This window comes from Martes martes (genome assembly GCF_963455335.1).
Source record: "Martes martes genome assembly, chromosome: 13".
In the NCBI taxonomy this organism is placed as follows: Eukaryota; Metazoa; Chordata; class Mammalia; order Carnivora; family Mustelidae; genus Martes; species Martes martes.
Window position 1 is genome coordinate 75691541 of NC_137901.1, and position 15010 is coordinate 75706550.

General features: G+C 41.4%; 1 protein-coding gene across 2 annotated transcripts in view; it reads left to right on the top strand.

The window, feature by feature from the left end:
- SART3 (spliceosome associated factor 3, U4/U6 recycling protein) overlaps positions 1-15010 on the top strand; it is a 35976-nt gene that overhangs the window by 5182 nt on the left and 15784 nt on the right. Inside the window, exons 2-6 of one of the 2 annotated variants that reach the window (XM_080822091.1) lie at positions 4203-4329; positions 5440-5544; positions 8699-8883; positions 9984-10089; positions 11355-11479. In XM_080822091.1, coding sequence (XP_080678217.1) covers positions 4203-4329; positions 5440-5544; positions 8699-8883; positions 9984-10089; positions 11355-11479 — 648 coding nt within the window. The remainder of the gene's footprint in view (positions 1-4202; positions 4330-5439; positions 5545-8698; positions 8884-9983; positions 10090-11354; positions 11480-15010) is intronic. The other variant, XM_080822090.1, reaches the window with a different exon arrangement.

The following is a 15010-nucleotide window of genomic DNA, read 5'->3' on the forward strand; positions in this document are numbered from 1 at the left end:
GGGGAGCCTGCTTCTTCTCCCTTTACCCCTGCTTGTGACCCCCCCCCCAACCCCGGTCAAATAAATAAATAAAATCTTAAAAAAAAAAAGTTTCATCTAAGTTGGGTACATGTTGTTCATTTCCTCATTCTGGCTAAGTAGTAGTCCATAGTATGGGTGCCCCACGGTTATTGGAACCATTCCCCAGCGAAGGACATCTGGGTTTCCAGGTTTGGCTACTAGGAATAAAGCTGTTAGGAACATTCACTTACAGGTTTTGTGGGTACATAGGTTTTATTTCTCTGGAAAAGTACCCAAGGGTGCACTTGCTGGGTGATGTGGTAATTGTGTGTGGAATTTATAAGAAATGGCCCAGCTGTTTTCCAGAGCTGCCATCCACACTTTACATTCCCATCAGCAGTATCAGCAACGTATGAGTGAGCCAGTTCATTTTTTTTTCTCATCTTCTCCAGCATTTGGTATTATCACTATTTTTTTTCTTTTTTTTTTAAAGAGAGAGAAATCACAAGTAGGCAGAGAGACAGGCAGAGAGAGAGTGGGAAGCAGGCTCCCCGCCGAGCAGAGAGCCCGATGCGGGGCTCGATCCCAGGACCCCGAGATAATGACCCGAGCTGAAGGCAGAGGCTTAACCCACTGAGCCACCCAGGTGCCCCACTATTTTTTATTTTAGTCATTCTAGATGTGTAATGACTTCTCATTGTGGTTTTAATTTGCATTTCCCTGATAGTGTGCACTTACTTGCTGTCTTGTGTCCTCTCTGTACCTATTAGTTCATGTCTTTTACCCATTTTCTAATTGAATTCTTGGTTTTTTATTGCTGAGTTTGGAGTTGTATCTTTTAGATACTTGTCCTTTGCTGGGTATGTGGTTTGTACATATATTTTTTGAATTCTGTAGCTTGTTTTTGCATCCTCAGTAGAATCTTTCATAGAGCAAAAAATTTAAATTTTAATAAGGGCCTAACTGGTATAGAATTTTTATCACGAATGGTGGTTAGATTTTGTCAGATGCATTTTCTGTATCAGTGATACTGTGATTTTGGTTTAACCTGTTGAGCTAGTGGGTTACAGTGATTGATTTTCACAGACTGCAGTATGAACTCGCCTTATGTACCTGGAACAGATTCCACTTAGTCATGGTGTATGATTCTTTTTATACATTGAATTTAGTTCTGTAAGTTTTCCTCTCCGTACTGCGATAGCTGTATCCTTATTTTGACTTGCTGTATCTTCATTTTCTTTTCTTTTTTAAAAAGATTTTATTTATTTATTTGACAGATAGAGTTCACAAGTAGGCAGAGAGAGAGGAAGGGAAGCAGGCTCCCTGCTGAGCAGACAGCCTGATGCGGGGCTCAATCCCAGGACCCTGGAATCATGATCTGAGCTGAAGGCAGAGGCTTTAACCCACTGAGCCACCCAGACACCCCTGTATTTTCATTTTCATTCAGTTCTACATATTTTTAAGTTTATCTCAAGACTTTCTCTTTGACCCGTGGGTTATTTACAAGTAGTATATCACTTAATTTCCAAATGTTTAAATATTTCCCTACCATTACAGGTTTTTTTTTTGTTTTTTTTTGTTTTTTTGGCAGAGATCACAGGTAGGCAGAGAGAGAGAGAGAGAGAGAGAGAGCACGCGCACGAGGAGGGAGCAGGCTCCCCGCTGAGCAGAGAGCCTGATGTGGGGCTCCATCCCAGGACCCTAGGATCATGACCTGAGCCGAAGGCGGAGGCTTTAACCCACTGAGCCACCTAAGCACCCCCTCTTTTTTTAATTTGCCATTACAGATTTCTAATTTAATTGTGTTTTGATCAGAAAACATCTTCTGTATGATTTCACTTTTTAAAAATTTGTCTTACAGCCCATGCTTTGGTCTCACTAAACCTTCCATGGGCTCTTGAGGAAGAAAAAGCTGTGTTCTGTTACTATCAGATGGAATGTTCTGTATATGTTAATTAGATCCTGTTGGTTGATGCTGAGGCTCTTCTGTCTGCTTGCTGATTTTTCATCTAGTAGTTCTAGTTGCTGAAGTGGAGGATTTTGAAGTCCCCATTGTAAGTGTGTATGTCTCTTTCTTCTTTTAGCTTGAACGGTCTTGCTTAATCTATTTTGAGGGTCTGTTGTTTGTTTCATACACATTTAGGATTGCTTTGTCTTGCTGGTGGGTTGAGCCTTTCATCATTTTGTGATGCCCCGTTTTATCCTTGGTAGTTATATTTTCTCTGAAGTCTGCTTTATGTGATATTAATATAGCCACTTCTTTTTTTGGACTAATGTTTATATGCTATCTATTTTTTTATCTTTTTACTTTCAGCCTTCCCATGTCCTTGAATTTGAAGTGAGTTTCTTGTAATCATATAGTTAGGTTGTGTTTTTATCTACTCTCCCATTCTGTGCCTTTTAACTAATATATATATTTTTAAAAGATTTATTTGTTTATTTTTATTTATTTATTTTAAAGATTTTATTTATTTGGCAGAGAGCTAGAGAGCACAAGTAGGCAGAGCAGCAGGCAGAGGGAGAGGGAGAAACGGGCTGTCCACTGAGCAGGGAGCCCAATGCGGGGCTCGATCCCAGGACCCTGGGATCATGATCTGAGCTGAAGGCAACCGCTGAACTGACTGAGCCACCCAGGTACCCCATATTTGTTTATTTTATGGAAAGAGTGAATGAGTGGAGGGGCAAAGGGAGAGGGAGAGAAGCAGACTCCCCACTGAGCATAGAGCCCCATGTGGGGCTCAGTCCCATGACCCTGAGATCATGACCTGAGCTGAAATTAAGAGTCAGATGCCTAAGCAACTGAACCACCCAGGTGCCCCTTAATTAGTATATTGAGACCATAAATATTTAAAAGATAAATTTTATTTATTTGTCAGAAAGAAAGAGGGGGAGAATGCGCTTGCACAAGCAGGGGGAGTGGCAGAGAGAGAAGCAGAGAGAAGGAGCCCAATGTGGGTCTCGATCCCAGGACCCTGGGATCAAGACCTGAGCTGAGGGCAGATGCTTAACCGACTAAGTCACCCAGGTGTCCTAAGAGCATAAATGTTTAAGATAATTAATTGCTGTGTTAGGTCTAAAGCCTGACATTTTATTATTTTCTATTTGTTTCCTGTGTTTCTTATTCTTCTGTTTCTCTTTTCTTGCCTTCCTAGGAAGGACATTTTTTAGGATTCTGTCTTGATTTATTTATAGTGCTTTTTAGTGTATTGCTTTGTATAGTTTCTTAGTGGTTGCCTTAGGAATAGTTTATTTGACTTAACACGGTAGCTGTGTTCTACCACTGAGTGAAGTGTGGAAATGGTCCTTCCATTGAGGACGTCCTTGCATTTAGCATCCCCACTTTTAAATATCATTGTTTTGAGTATCAGGTGGTCTTAAAATTTTTGTGTCAGTTATCACTTACAGCTTAGAAAACTCATGAGAAGGATCTTCCAGGATACTTGTCTATATTTCATGCTCTTTGAGCTCTTCCTTCCTTCCTGATGCTACAAGATTTCTTTGATCATTTCCTTTCTCTTCCTTTCACTGTCTTTAAGAGAAAGTCTGCTAGTGGCAGGTTCTTTTAGTTTTCTGTTGTCTCAGATGTCTGATAGCTTTTTAAGCAGTTATTTTCATTTGTTTTAACTTTCAGTTTGAAAAGTTTCAAATAATAGAAATAAATCTCTCATGTACCTATTACTTAGCTTCAGCAGGTGCTGCCATTCTCGCTCCTCCCATTGGGGTTTCCTTTTTGTTGTTTTTGTTTGATAAAAGAGCTCTTACCTACACAGGCGGCAGGTGCTAAAGCACGCTATTAATCACGTTTTTAAATCCTCACAAGAACCTTATGGACTAGACCCTAGTGATAGCCCCCATTTTACAGATGAGAAAACAGAGGCTGAGCAAAGTTAATGACTTGCCTGAGGTCACACTTGGTGTTTGTTTCATCAGAACGTTTCCTGTATTTCAGAGAACAACCCAGCTGGGTTCTTACAGGGACTGGAACAGAGTGGAGGCTCTGTGTGTTTATTAGAGAAAGGCTTGTTCATTGATTTTTCTTCCTCTTCCTGGGGGTAAATGTGGCCTTGCTCTTTCAGTGGCACTCCCAGATAGCACATCTCTTTTGTTAGTAGCAGATGCGTGCATTGTCACCATTGGTGAAAAATGCTAAGTTCTTTTGATGGTGGCATTGTAAATTTCACCTTGTGTTCTTTTCCTCTTAGCTGTCTATCAACGTCTATGACTACAACTGCCATGTGGACCTGATCCGGCTGCTCCGGCTGGAAGGGGAGCTTACCAAAGTGAGGATGGCTCGCCAGAAGATGAGTGAGATCTTTCCTTTGACTGAAGGTAAAATGTTAGCAGTGGGCCTGCTTTTGTAAACACAGAACTGAAGAATATACATTCTGTTTTCAATGCTGAAGCTCGGATGTGTTCCTTACAGAAATGTGGAACATAGAAATACAGTGGAAAGAAGAAAACCCATTATCCAGTGTCAGTGATTTCTAGTTTTTCATCTTTTAGTTTTTTGCAAAACATAATTGTGATTGTGTAATACAGACTGATGTTTTGGATCCCAGTTTTTTTTTTTTATCCTCTGTCATGATTAATCTTTTCCCACATCTTTCTGTTTCCCATTCTGGTGTTTCTTTAATCCATTTTCTCAGCACCAGATAATTGTATTACAGTTAAACTTTTATAAACGATTTTTAGTGTAAATGTTTCGTACTTTGTTTGTTACATGGTAGTTAGCATTTAGATTACTTTTACTTACCTATTTGAAACAGAATTACCCTGTGCATCTTATAGACCAGTCCTTCATGAGTTTGTAATTGATTTTTTAGGGAGGATTTGGGAGAACACAGGTCCCAGATCCAGCTCTCTCCCCCTCTCCCTGCCCAAAAACATAACTGCTGAGTGTAGGAGCTGAAATCAGATTGCCCAGATTCGTTCCTGACTGTACATCTTACTAGTTGTGAGACCTTCAGCGAATTATGTAAACATTTTAAGACTCATTTTTCCCAGCAGTAAGATGGGCTAGCCGTAGTTTCTACATTATGGTACATGGATTGGATGAGGTATTCTGGATACAACACGTAATAAATGCCCTAGCATGTCATAAATGCTTAGATAGATGCCATCGTTACTCATTATTATGACTATCACCTACAGGAATTTAAAAAAGATTGAATGAGAAATATATATACCTAAGTACTTAGCAAAAATATGAAATGCCCAACAGGTGTACGATATTATGATTTTAATTACTTGGTCTTATTTGGAAGCATAAACTTTCTGTGTGTTTGGTACAAGTTTCAAGAACTGAATTTCTGTGAACTGTGGCAGGCTGTATGAGATGGGTGAAACGTGGGTGCGCTGGTGACTTGCAGTAGAGTCCCTGCTGTCATCCTGCCCTTTGGTGAAGGAGATGGTCATGCAGGAGGTGCTGTTGTCTTGCAGAGCTCTGGTTGGAGTGGCTCCATGACGAGATCAGCATGGCTCTGGACGGCCTGGACAGAGAGCACGTGTACGACCTCTTCGAGAAAGCTGTGAAGGATTATATTTGTAAGTTCCCCGCGCGCTTTTTAGAGGTGTCTGCGGATGTGTCCGTCTCTGGTGCCCAGGGTTGCCTCGTGAGGGATTGCTCCTCAGAAAGGAGAGCGTTAGTCCAGCAATTAGAAAGATTTGAATTTACTTATTATGCTCATTTTGGCTTTCTTTCTTTTTTCCTTCCTTCCTTCCTTTCTTAAAGATTTCATTTATTTGAGAGAGATTGAGAGAGAACATGAGAGCAGGGTGAAGGGCAGAGGGAGAAGCAGACTCCTCACTGAAAAGAGATCCCGATGTGGGACTCGATCCTGGGATTCCAGGATCATGACCAGAGCTGCAGGCAGCTGCTTAACCAGCTGAGCCACCCAGCCGCTCACACCCACTGTCTGTGGTTTTCATTTGAGGATATTTGGTTTTAAAATACAGTTAGGAGAAATGTTTGTAGTAAGGGAGTGAACATATTCACACCCTGCATTTTTTTGGTGGGGAGAACTTAACATGGTATTTTTAGATGACTAAAGGTTGCCTTTTATACATAGTTTTGGATTTTTAGAAGTTTTGGACAGAATGCTTTTTTTTTTTTTAATATTAAAAAGCTTTTAAAAACTTCTTATTTTAAAATAAGTTTAGAGGGCGCCTGGGTGGCTCAGTGGGTTAAAGCCTCTGCCTTTGGCTCAGGTCATGATCTCAGGGTCTTGGGTTCCAGTCCCGCATCGGGTTCTCTGCTCAGCAGAGAGCCTGCTTCCCTCTCTTTCTCTCTGCCTGCCTCTCTGCCTACTTGTGATCTCTGTCTGTCAAATAAATAATATCTTAAAAAAAATTAAAAAAAAATAAAATAAGTTTAGATTTACAGAACCGTAGTACAGAGAGGTCCTATACTTCATTCTGCCTTCCTCAGTGTCCTGTAACTACTATGCAAAATCAAAATCAGAGAATTGATCTTAGTACAATGTGCGTGTCTGCTTCTGTGATGTTTTACCCCATGTGTGGATTCTGGTAACCACCACTACAGTTGACATACAGAACCTCCATCACCACACAGGTGTGCGTTGTGCATTGTCTGCTCGTGTTGAAGTTTTGCCAGCGCAAGTGAAGTAGACACCTTCTCTCGAAGTTTCTTTCCCTCCCCTGTTGGTAGTATGATTCTCTAAATACGCTTTTTCTCTAAATAGGACACATCAGAGAATGCTATGGACAAAGTGTATTTAAAAAATTTTTTTTTAAATTTAAAATTTTTTTTTAAAGATTTTATTTATTTATTTATTTGATAGAGAGAGAGAGAAAGATCACAAGTAGACAGAGAGGCAGGCAGAGAGAGAGGGGGGAAGCAGGCTCCCTGCTGAGCAGAGCGTGATGCGGGGCTTGATTCCAGGACCCTGAGACCATGACCTGAGCCAAAGGCAGAGGCTTAACCCACTGAGCCACCCAGGCGCCCCTAATTTATTTTTTAAAGATTTTATGTATTTGAGAAGGAGTGCACTTGCAAGTGTGGGCTGTGGGGCGGGGAGGAGCCAGAGGAAGAGGAACAAGCAGGCTCCGTGCTCAGCCTGACCCAGAGATCATGACCTGAGCTGAAATCAAGAGTTGGACGCCCAACCGGCTGAGCCACTCACCCCCCACAAATTTCCTCCTTTTAAATTAAACATCCTTCTTCCATATCTGGTTTTCCCCACTGTGGGCATTTCCCCTTTTGACAGGCACTGGAATGTGAAGATAGACTACCCTGAGGAAGAGAATTCTCCATGTGCCTATACCAGCCAAGAGAATTGATCAGTTTTTAGTTTTTATAATCCAAATACCAAAAATTACAGGTGTTTTGTGAATATGAAATTCCACCATTATGTGCTTTTAGTATTCTTGGGTCTTTGCTCCGATCGTCCATGTGGCTTCTTAGAACCTCTTGACAGTTCCAGGGCTTGACGCTCCCATGTTTTCTGATATCCTGGCACCCCTTTGTGAATGTCTCAGAGTCATTATTAACAGTTACCCTGCTGTGGGGTCACCACTGTCAGTGCTGAGGTCAGTGTGCCTTCCTGTTCCCCAACTGCTTCAGGGCTGCTGGGGGTCTGAAGCCAGATAACCATGCTTCTCAGATTAGGTCTCTTAAAGTAGTTTTGAATGGGGGTCCATGGGGCTCTTATGTTAGTTTCAGGAGCCCTAGAGCATGGAAATTATGTCCCTTGTTTTGTGAATGTTCGGAAGCCACTTTGACCTGCTTTAAGAGTCGCATGCTCTACCAGTTGAGCCAGCCAGGCGCCCCCTCTTCCTTTTTTGTTTTGCATCCCATATGGCTGCTCTGTACTGGTGAGCTAAAACAGAGTAGCTAACAAAGTTTGGCTAAGTTCTTTGAAATAAACCTGTTTCATGAAAAAGCAGTCCTTGGGAAAACATACAGTAATTGTCAAATTGACTTTATCTTTTAAGTATTTTTATTTTACAAGGTTAATGGATAGGCCTGTGAAATATTTTCAGATCTCTGAGAAGTGACTTAATGTGCAAAACGTGTGCATTGGGAACCACTGCATTCCTAAAGCATTTAATATATGTGCTACCGAAGTGAGCACGCCCAAGGAGTTTAACTCATTAGTTTGCTCTTAAAGCTGCGGGGGTGAGTGTGTATAAAGTTTAAGAAGAAAGTGACAAAAAGCGGGTGTTCAGGTCTTTTCTGCTGTTGCTGTTTAAACATCATTACAAAGAGAGTCTTAAAATAGACTTCTGGTTACAGAATTGGTGGTTTTAATTTGTTCTTTGACTTTGACCAGAAGGCTTAAAAAGATTCAAAAGTCAAAAAATTCTAAGCTTTGAAATCTTTCTGAAAGTACTCAGATTTGTAACTATTTCTATTGAATATTTTCATTGAATTGCTTCCATTTTAATAAATAGGCTTTTTAATCATGAGCGTATTACATATTACCGGCTGGCATATTCTGTTTATGAAGTAAAATCGCGGTAATTGTAACCTAGTAGAGACATTAAGATACACTTTCCTTTCCAACTTCAGTATTAGTAATTTATTTATGTACATTGGATGCTTGTTGATGTGCTCTTGCCTTTTTGCATGAATGAGTACTGTTTTGGTGGGCATATTTCTTTTGTGATTCAGCAGAACAAAAGTTTTGATCTTTGGGTACTTCATATCCTGAATTAATAGAGCACTTCTTCTTCTTAGGTCCTAACATTTGGCTGGAATATGGCCAATACTCAGTCGGTGGAATTGGTCAGAAAGGTGGCCTGGAGAAAGTCCGTTCTGTGTTTGAAAGGGCGCTCTCGTCAGTCGGCTTACATATGACCAAAGGACTCGCCATCTGGGAGGCTTACAGGGAGTTTGAAAGTGCCATTGTGGAAGCTGCCCGGGTGAGTGGCCTTGGTCTCTGTGACCAATGCTTGCCTTCGACTGGTTGGGGTTGTCTTTGTAAGTGGCCTTGGAAGAACACAGTTAACGAAAATGGTCCTCACCAGTCCCTTAGTGGGTGGGCGGTAAAGTAAAATCAGTAGTGTTTGTGGAACAACAAGAATGATTCCTTTGACTAAAAGCAGATGACCTTGTAATTTTTCTGATATTTAAAAATACTACTTCAGTTACTGGTTCCAGGTGAATACACCAGAATAACTATGTCTCTTAAAAGAAATGTATATGTATTAGTCATGTGCAGTAATAACTGGCAAGAGGTGTAAGAGATTTGACCCCATCATAATTGGATTTTTTTGAACTCTGATTCAAGGGTTTACAGTCCCCTCCCAGTGTTCCCTCTCCCGTGTGTGTGGCGCACAGTTACCATCCGTACCTAGTGGAGCCCTCTAGTAGTTAGATGGTTATTATTAAAGCCCAGTCCCTTGTTGATTACATCCCTGTTGAAAAGTCTGCAGTGGTGCCTTCAGCTCACCTCGATGGAGGCATTGGGGCTAACTCCTTTGGCTGGCATTTGTGGCCCTCCAGCATCAGACATAACCCTGTGTGGACTCTGCTCCTACGCACCCCTGCACAGTTGTGCACTTGCTGGCCACTGTACTTAGATGATTCCTTCGACTGGGAGTCCGTTTCCTCCTCTTACTGCGGCAGGAGAGCCTGCAGGTGCATCCCAAATGCCTGCTTCTCCTGGAGTCTGTGCTGCTTTCCTCCCTTCATAACAAAACTCAGCCTTAAACGCCAGCCAAAAGCAAGCCTTATGATACTTTTTCTTTCCTAGTGTTTACATTCTGCTTCATTGTAGTCATTTGTGCATATGTCGTCAGTATATACATTTTTAAGATTCCTTTTTGCTTTTCACCCAGTCGGAAACACTTAGTAGCAGAGACGTTTATTTTTGTGCCTCTGCCAGCATTTGACACAATACCTCGTGTATCAGAGGTCATATATATGTATTTTTAGTTTGAACTAAAAAATTTGTTGCAGTATTTTTTTGAAGTAGGAAGGACTGCCAAGTTTGTCATTTACTACAAATTTGCTTCTTTAGCCCATAGCTGGCTTCCTTTCCCCTTTTGACCGGGAACAAACCTTTGATTCACAGCTGGAGAAAGTCCACAGTCTCTTCCGGCGACAGCTGGCGATCCCACTCTATGGTAAGAGAAATGGACCTGTCGACAGCCAGCCCTCCGTGGTTTTTAAAATGTTTTGGGGCATGTCCTGTCATTAGGTCTTGCCTAGCACCCTATGAGGCAGATGTTGCTGGTGTTCTTACTCTCACTGGGCAGTGTCACTGTGGACGAGGCCTTTGGTTAAAAACATACCTTGAATTGTTAATGGTCAAGAGGATTGAGGGTCAGCCAGCAGAATTAGAAGCCAGACTTCCTGACTCGCAGTTTTCTCTATTAAGACACTGTTGGAGAGGTAGAATTACTATAAGGAATAGGGAAACAAACCCCCCTATGTTTTCTGGGGAAACTTCATTGGGTAAGAGCTCCATGGTGAGCATTTTTTCTTTAGTAGTAACCTCTTCCGAATCAGAATGAGGATTTCTCACAGGCTTATAGCATTCTTCTGTGAGGGTGATTGGTTCAGGAGCACTGTTGGTTGGAAGTGTTCATACCTGAATTTCTTGGGGGTTTGGTAAGGATTTTCCTGTTTGGGTGAATATATTTTGGTAAGCCAAGCCTTGAAACTCTGGAGCTAGAGCTAGAGCATGAGCAGTGTCTGGAGGATTTTTCTGGGCATGGGAAGAGTTTTGTGCTGCCATCTTGTTTGTTCTCCAGGCGTGGTTTCACATTGTACACCCTTGGCACCTCTGGACAACTGCTTGAGCCCAGACGTAATTGCTCTTTTTACTTCGTAGCTTATTTGGATTTGATTTAACAAGTTATAAAGTGGCTTTCCAGTTGAATCCTTGGGTGACATGCAGAAAAGGCTAGAACTGAGCAGCCTACAGGTTTCATCTCTCATACCAATGTGACATGGCATAGTACAGTGAGTAGAGCATGTACTTGAGCCAGACTGCCTGGTGCAAGGCCTTGCTCTACTGTGACCTGCAGACAATTGATGTAACCCTCTACTTGCGTTTTCTCAACTGCAAAATGGGGATCATGGTAGAACCTACTCCCTAGAGCTGGGAGGATTGGATGGGTTAGTGGATGGAGAGTTTAGAACATAGGAAGCACTAGGTAAGTGTTGCTATTATTTAATTAACTGATGGATTAATTGGTAGGGCTTCCGGGGGAATTGCTTTGAGACAGAATCTAAGGTCACGTCTGGGCCCAGTAGAAGATTTGAGCATAAGAGTTGCTGTGGTCACTTGTGGGAGGGGCTGGCATCCTCCGAGTCTCATAGTTTAATCTCTGGGTTGATAAAACTCAGTGGCAAGACCTATGGGGCTGAATCCATCTCTCAATAGATATGGAGGCCACATTTGCAGAGTATGAAGAGTGGTCAGAAGACCCAATACCAGAGTCGGTAATTCAGAACTATAACAAAGCACTACAGCAGTTGGAGAGATACAAACCCTATGAAGAAGCACTGGTAAGTGTCCGCCTCTTTACAGTGAACTTCTCGCTGCAAATTTTTCCCTAATCAATAGTTGCATCTTTAAAACTTGTTTTGTTGTGAAATCTATAGAGTGTATAAATGTGTGCATACAGTTTACATACTAATAATAAAGTGAACATCCATGTACCCACCACCCAGGTTAAGAAATAGAACATTGCCAGTACCTTAGAAGTCTCCTATGTGCCCCTCTCCGATTGCCTCCTCTTCCCTCTCCCGAGAGGTAATCACTTTCCTGACTTTTGTGATAATCGTTCCCTTGCTTTTCTTTATAGTTTTACAACCTTTGACCATATCCTTGATTAATATATTGTTTAATTTTGCTTGTCTTTGAGCTTTTATGTAATGGAATCATGCTATGTATTTCACTGAACATGTTTGTGGGCTGTACTCGTACTGATCAGTGTAGTCTGTTTTCACGGCCACGAAGTCGTATGTGTATGCCACACTTTATACATCCGTGTTCCTAGCGGGGTCATTTTCCAGTTTGTTGCTAGGAGGAGCAGCATGTTTCTGGCCTTTCTTGTGCATGTCTCTCGGTGCACACATGAATAGGGTTTCTCCGGAGGGCATCCCCAGGAGGACTTGCTGGGTCAAAGGATTGTGCCAAACTGTTTTCTGTGTTATCAGTTGGCACTCCTGCCCAGGAGTTCTCATTGAACCTAGGGTTCTCCTTGGTCTCGCCAGCCTTTGATACTGATCTAAATATGAGCCACTGAGATGGGTCTGAAGTTGTAATTTTAATCTGCATTTCCCTGATTGCTAACAAAAGTTGAGCGTTTGTTCCACATCTGTTGGCCATTCGAATGTCCTTTTTTTGTGAGGTGCCTGGTGAAGTCTTTGACTCATTTTTCTTTCATCTGTATTTTTTCTAATTAATTCTTAGGAATCCTGGATCGTATTCCTTATTTTGGTTGTATGTATTGTAGAAGCTTCCCCTGGGTTTGTGGTTTGTCTTTTTAGTTTTTTAATGGCATCTTTTGATGAGCAGTTCTCAGTTTTACTCTAATTGGGTTTATCATTCTTTCTCTTATGGTTTCTGCTTTTACACTTAAGAAATCTCTCTAGGTTCCAAACTCATGAATATTCTTAGCTTTGTTTTCTTCCAGAAGTTTCTAGCTGTGTATTTCATGTTTAGATCTTTATATGGAATTGATTTTTGTGTATGGCGTGAGGTGGGGGCCGGTTTCGTTTTTCTATACGACAACCAGTTGTTCCAGCACTGATTTTGATAGTTCCATCCTCCCCGCATTGATGTGCTGGCCCACATCTGTCATAGATCAGCTGTCCATCTATTTCTGGGCTTTCACTTCTGCCCCACTGGCTTAAATTACACTGTCCTAATAATGACAGTTTTGTAAGTTAATTTTTTAATTAATTCATTTTTAATTCATTTGAGAGAGAGAACACAAGGAGAGGTGAGAGGCAGAGGGGGAAAGCAGACTTTCTACTGAGCAGGGAACCCAATGTGGGGGTTATCAGGAGCTGAAGGCAGACGCTTAACCATCTGAGTCACCCAGGCGCCCCAGTTTCATAAGTTTTGCTTGTAGGTAACATGAATCCCATCCACGTTGTTCCTCTTCAAGAGTGTCTTCCCTTTCTTTCTTTAGTTCTTAATAACTTGGATTTAGAATCAACTTTTCAGATTTTATTTAAAAAACCTGTTGAATTTTGTATTGGAATTGCACTGATCAATTGGGAGAAGACTACATCTTAGAAATACTGAATCTTCTAATATATGAATGTGGTGTAGGCCTTTGCTACTTAGGCCTTATCTTTCTCTAAAGTTTTATAAATTTATAATTTCATCTGGTCCCTTGAACACATTTTTTAGACCGATTTCTAAGATATTTTTGATTGTATTGAACATGCCACCTTTTAAAAAGATTTGCTTTTCTAATTGTTCTTGCTATATAAATTGTAATTTGGTTTTTATACTAATTTTTTATCTGTTGAACTTTCTAAATTTTTATTAATGATCAGTAGATTTTTTTTGATTTTGGATTTTCCGTGTTGACCATAATATTTGGTTTTTGACCATAATATTGTTTGTAATAAGTGGTGTTTTTCTACCTGTCTTGGTCTTAGAATACTTTCAGCTACATTTACCATGCCTCAGACTTATCCTCGTGTTTTCTTGTCCTGTTTGACCTGTAAGTCATCGTTGTTAGCAGTTAATCTTGAATTATACAGCCCCAGCTTCCTTACATTCACTACTCGCATTTCCCGCTTCCTTTCTCTTCTTCCCTTGCATCCCGGAGCTTTCATCTGGAATCATTTTTATTTTGCTTCAGGTACACCCTTTAAAGTCACCTGCCCTGGATATTTGCTGGTAACAGATTTTCTCAGTTTTAATTTGAAAAGGTCTTCACTTTGCTCTTCTTAAAAGTTCGTTTCTCAGGATGTAGAATTCTAGATCGACAGTTACATGTCCTGTCTTCCTGGCTCCTCTTGTTGTTGTTGAGACGTTGGCTTCTGTGATGGCAGTCCTTGTTTTCTCTCTGGCCCATTTTAAAATCTCATAGGTTTTGTTTGATGTCCCACAGTTTTAGTACAGTAGGTCCAGGGGTGGATATCTTTGTATTTATCTTGTTCGTGGTTGGTTGGCCTTGGCTCTGTTTTTGGTATCTTGTGGTATAGTAAGAACAGTGACTTCGAGAGCCAGGCCACCTCAAGTTCGAATGTTAGCTCTGCCAGTTGCTAGCTCTGTGACTTTGAGCTTGTCCTTAGCCTCCATGTGTTTCAGTCACCTCGAATGTAACATGCGAAGATAATGATCCCCACTGTGAAGATCAAATCCTTAATATATCTTACACCAGCAAAAGCTTAACCTTCACCTAGATTTTGTCCTTAGTATTTCTTGTGTCTTTGCCAGTTTGCTGATGATTTTCAAGATGTTTTTCATATCGAATCCAGCAGTTTTAGTAGTTTTCAGTGGCAGTCTCTCTGGGTAACCCGTTTGTCATTATAACTAGAACTGAGACTAAGACATCCTCTTTCTCTACTCAGAGCATGTGTGCTCTCCTGCTGGCCGGCCTGTGCACCCTCTCCCTTTTTCACATGTAAATGACTGGTAGGTAGTTGTATTTCTTAAAGCCTCTTTAATGAAATCCTCAGCTAGTTCATTTTGTTACAACCGTTAGAAGAGTGTGGCTGAAGAGGAAGGTTGTATAGGGATTTTGTCTGAAAAGAATTTCGATTGTAGCTCTTTGGCTCAGTAGACATTCAGCCTAGCCTCTTTCGTGTTCTGCATGTGCCTGCACGCTGGCAGGAGCTGATACTGGAATGAGAAGCCTTGGAATGAAGGCAGCGAATCGCTCCAGTGTGGATGCGTTCACTCCACTCAGTAGGCCGAGAAAGTGACTTCTGTTTCGGAGGGATGGCTGGCCGTGGTCACTGGCAAAGGTGTTTCTCTTTCATTTAGTTGCTGATGGATGCTCCCATCAGAAGCCCCCTGTGGCCTGAGGGTGGGTTTGGAAAAGGGTTCGTGGAACCTTTCTAACTTGC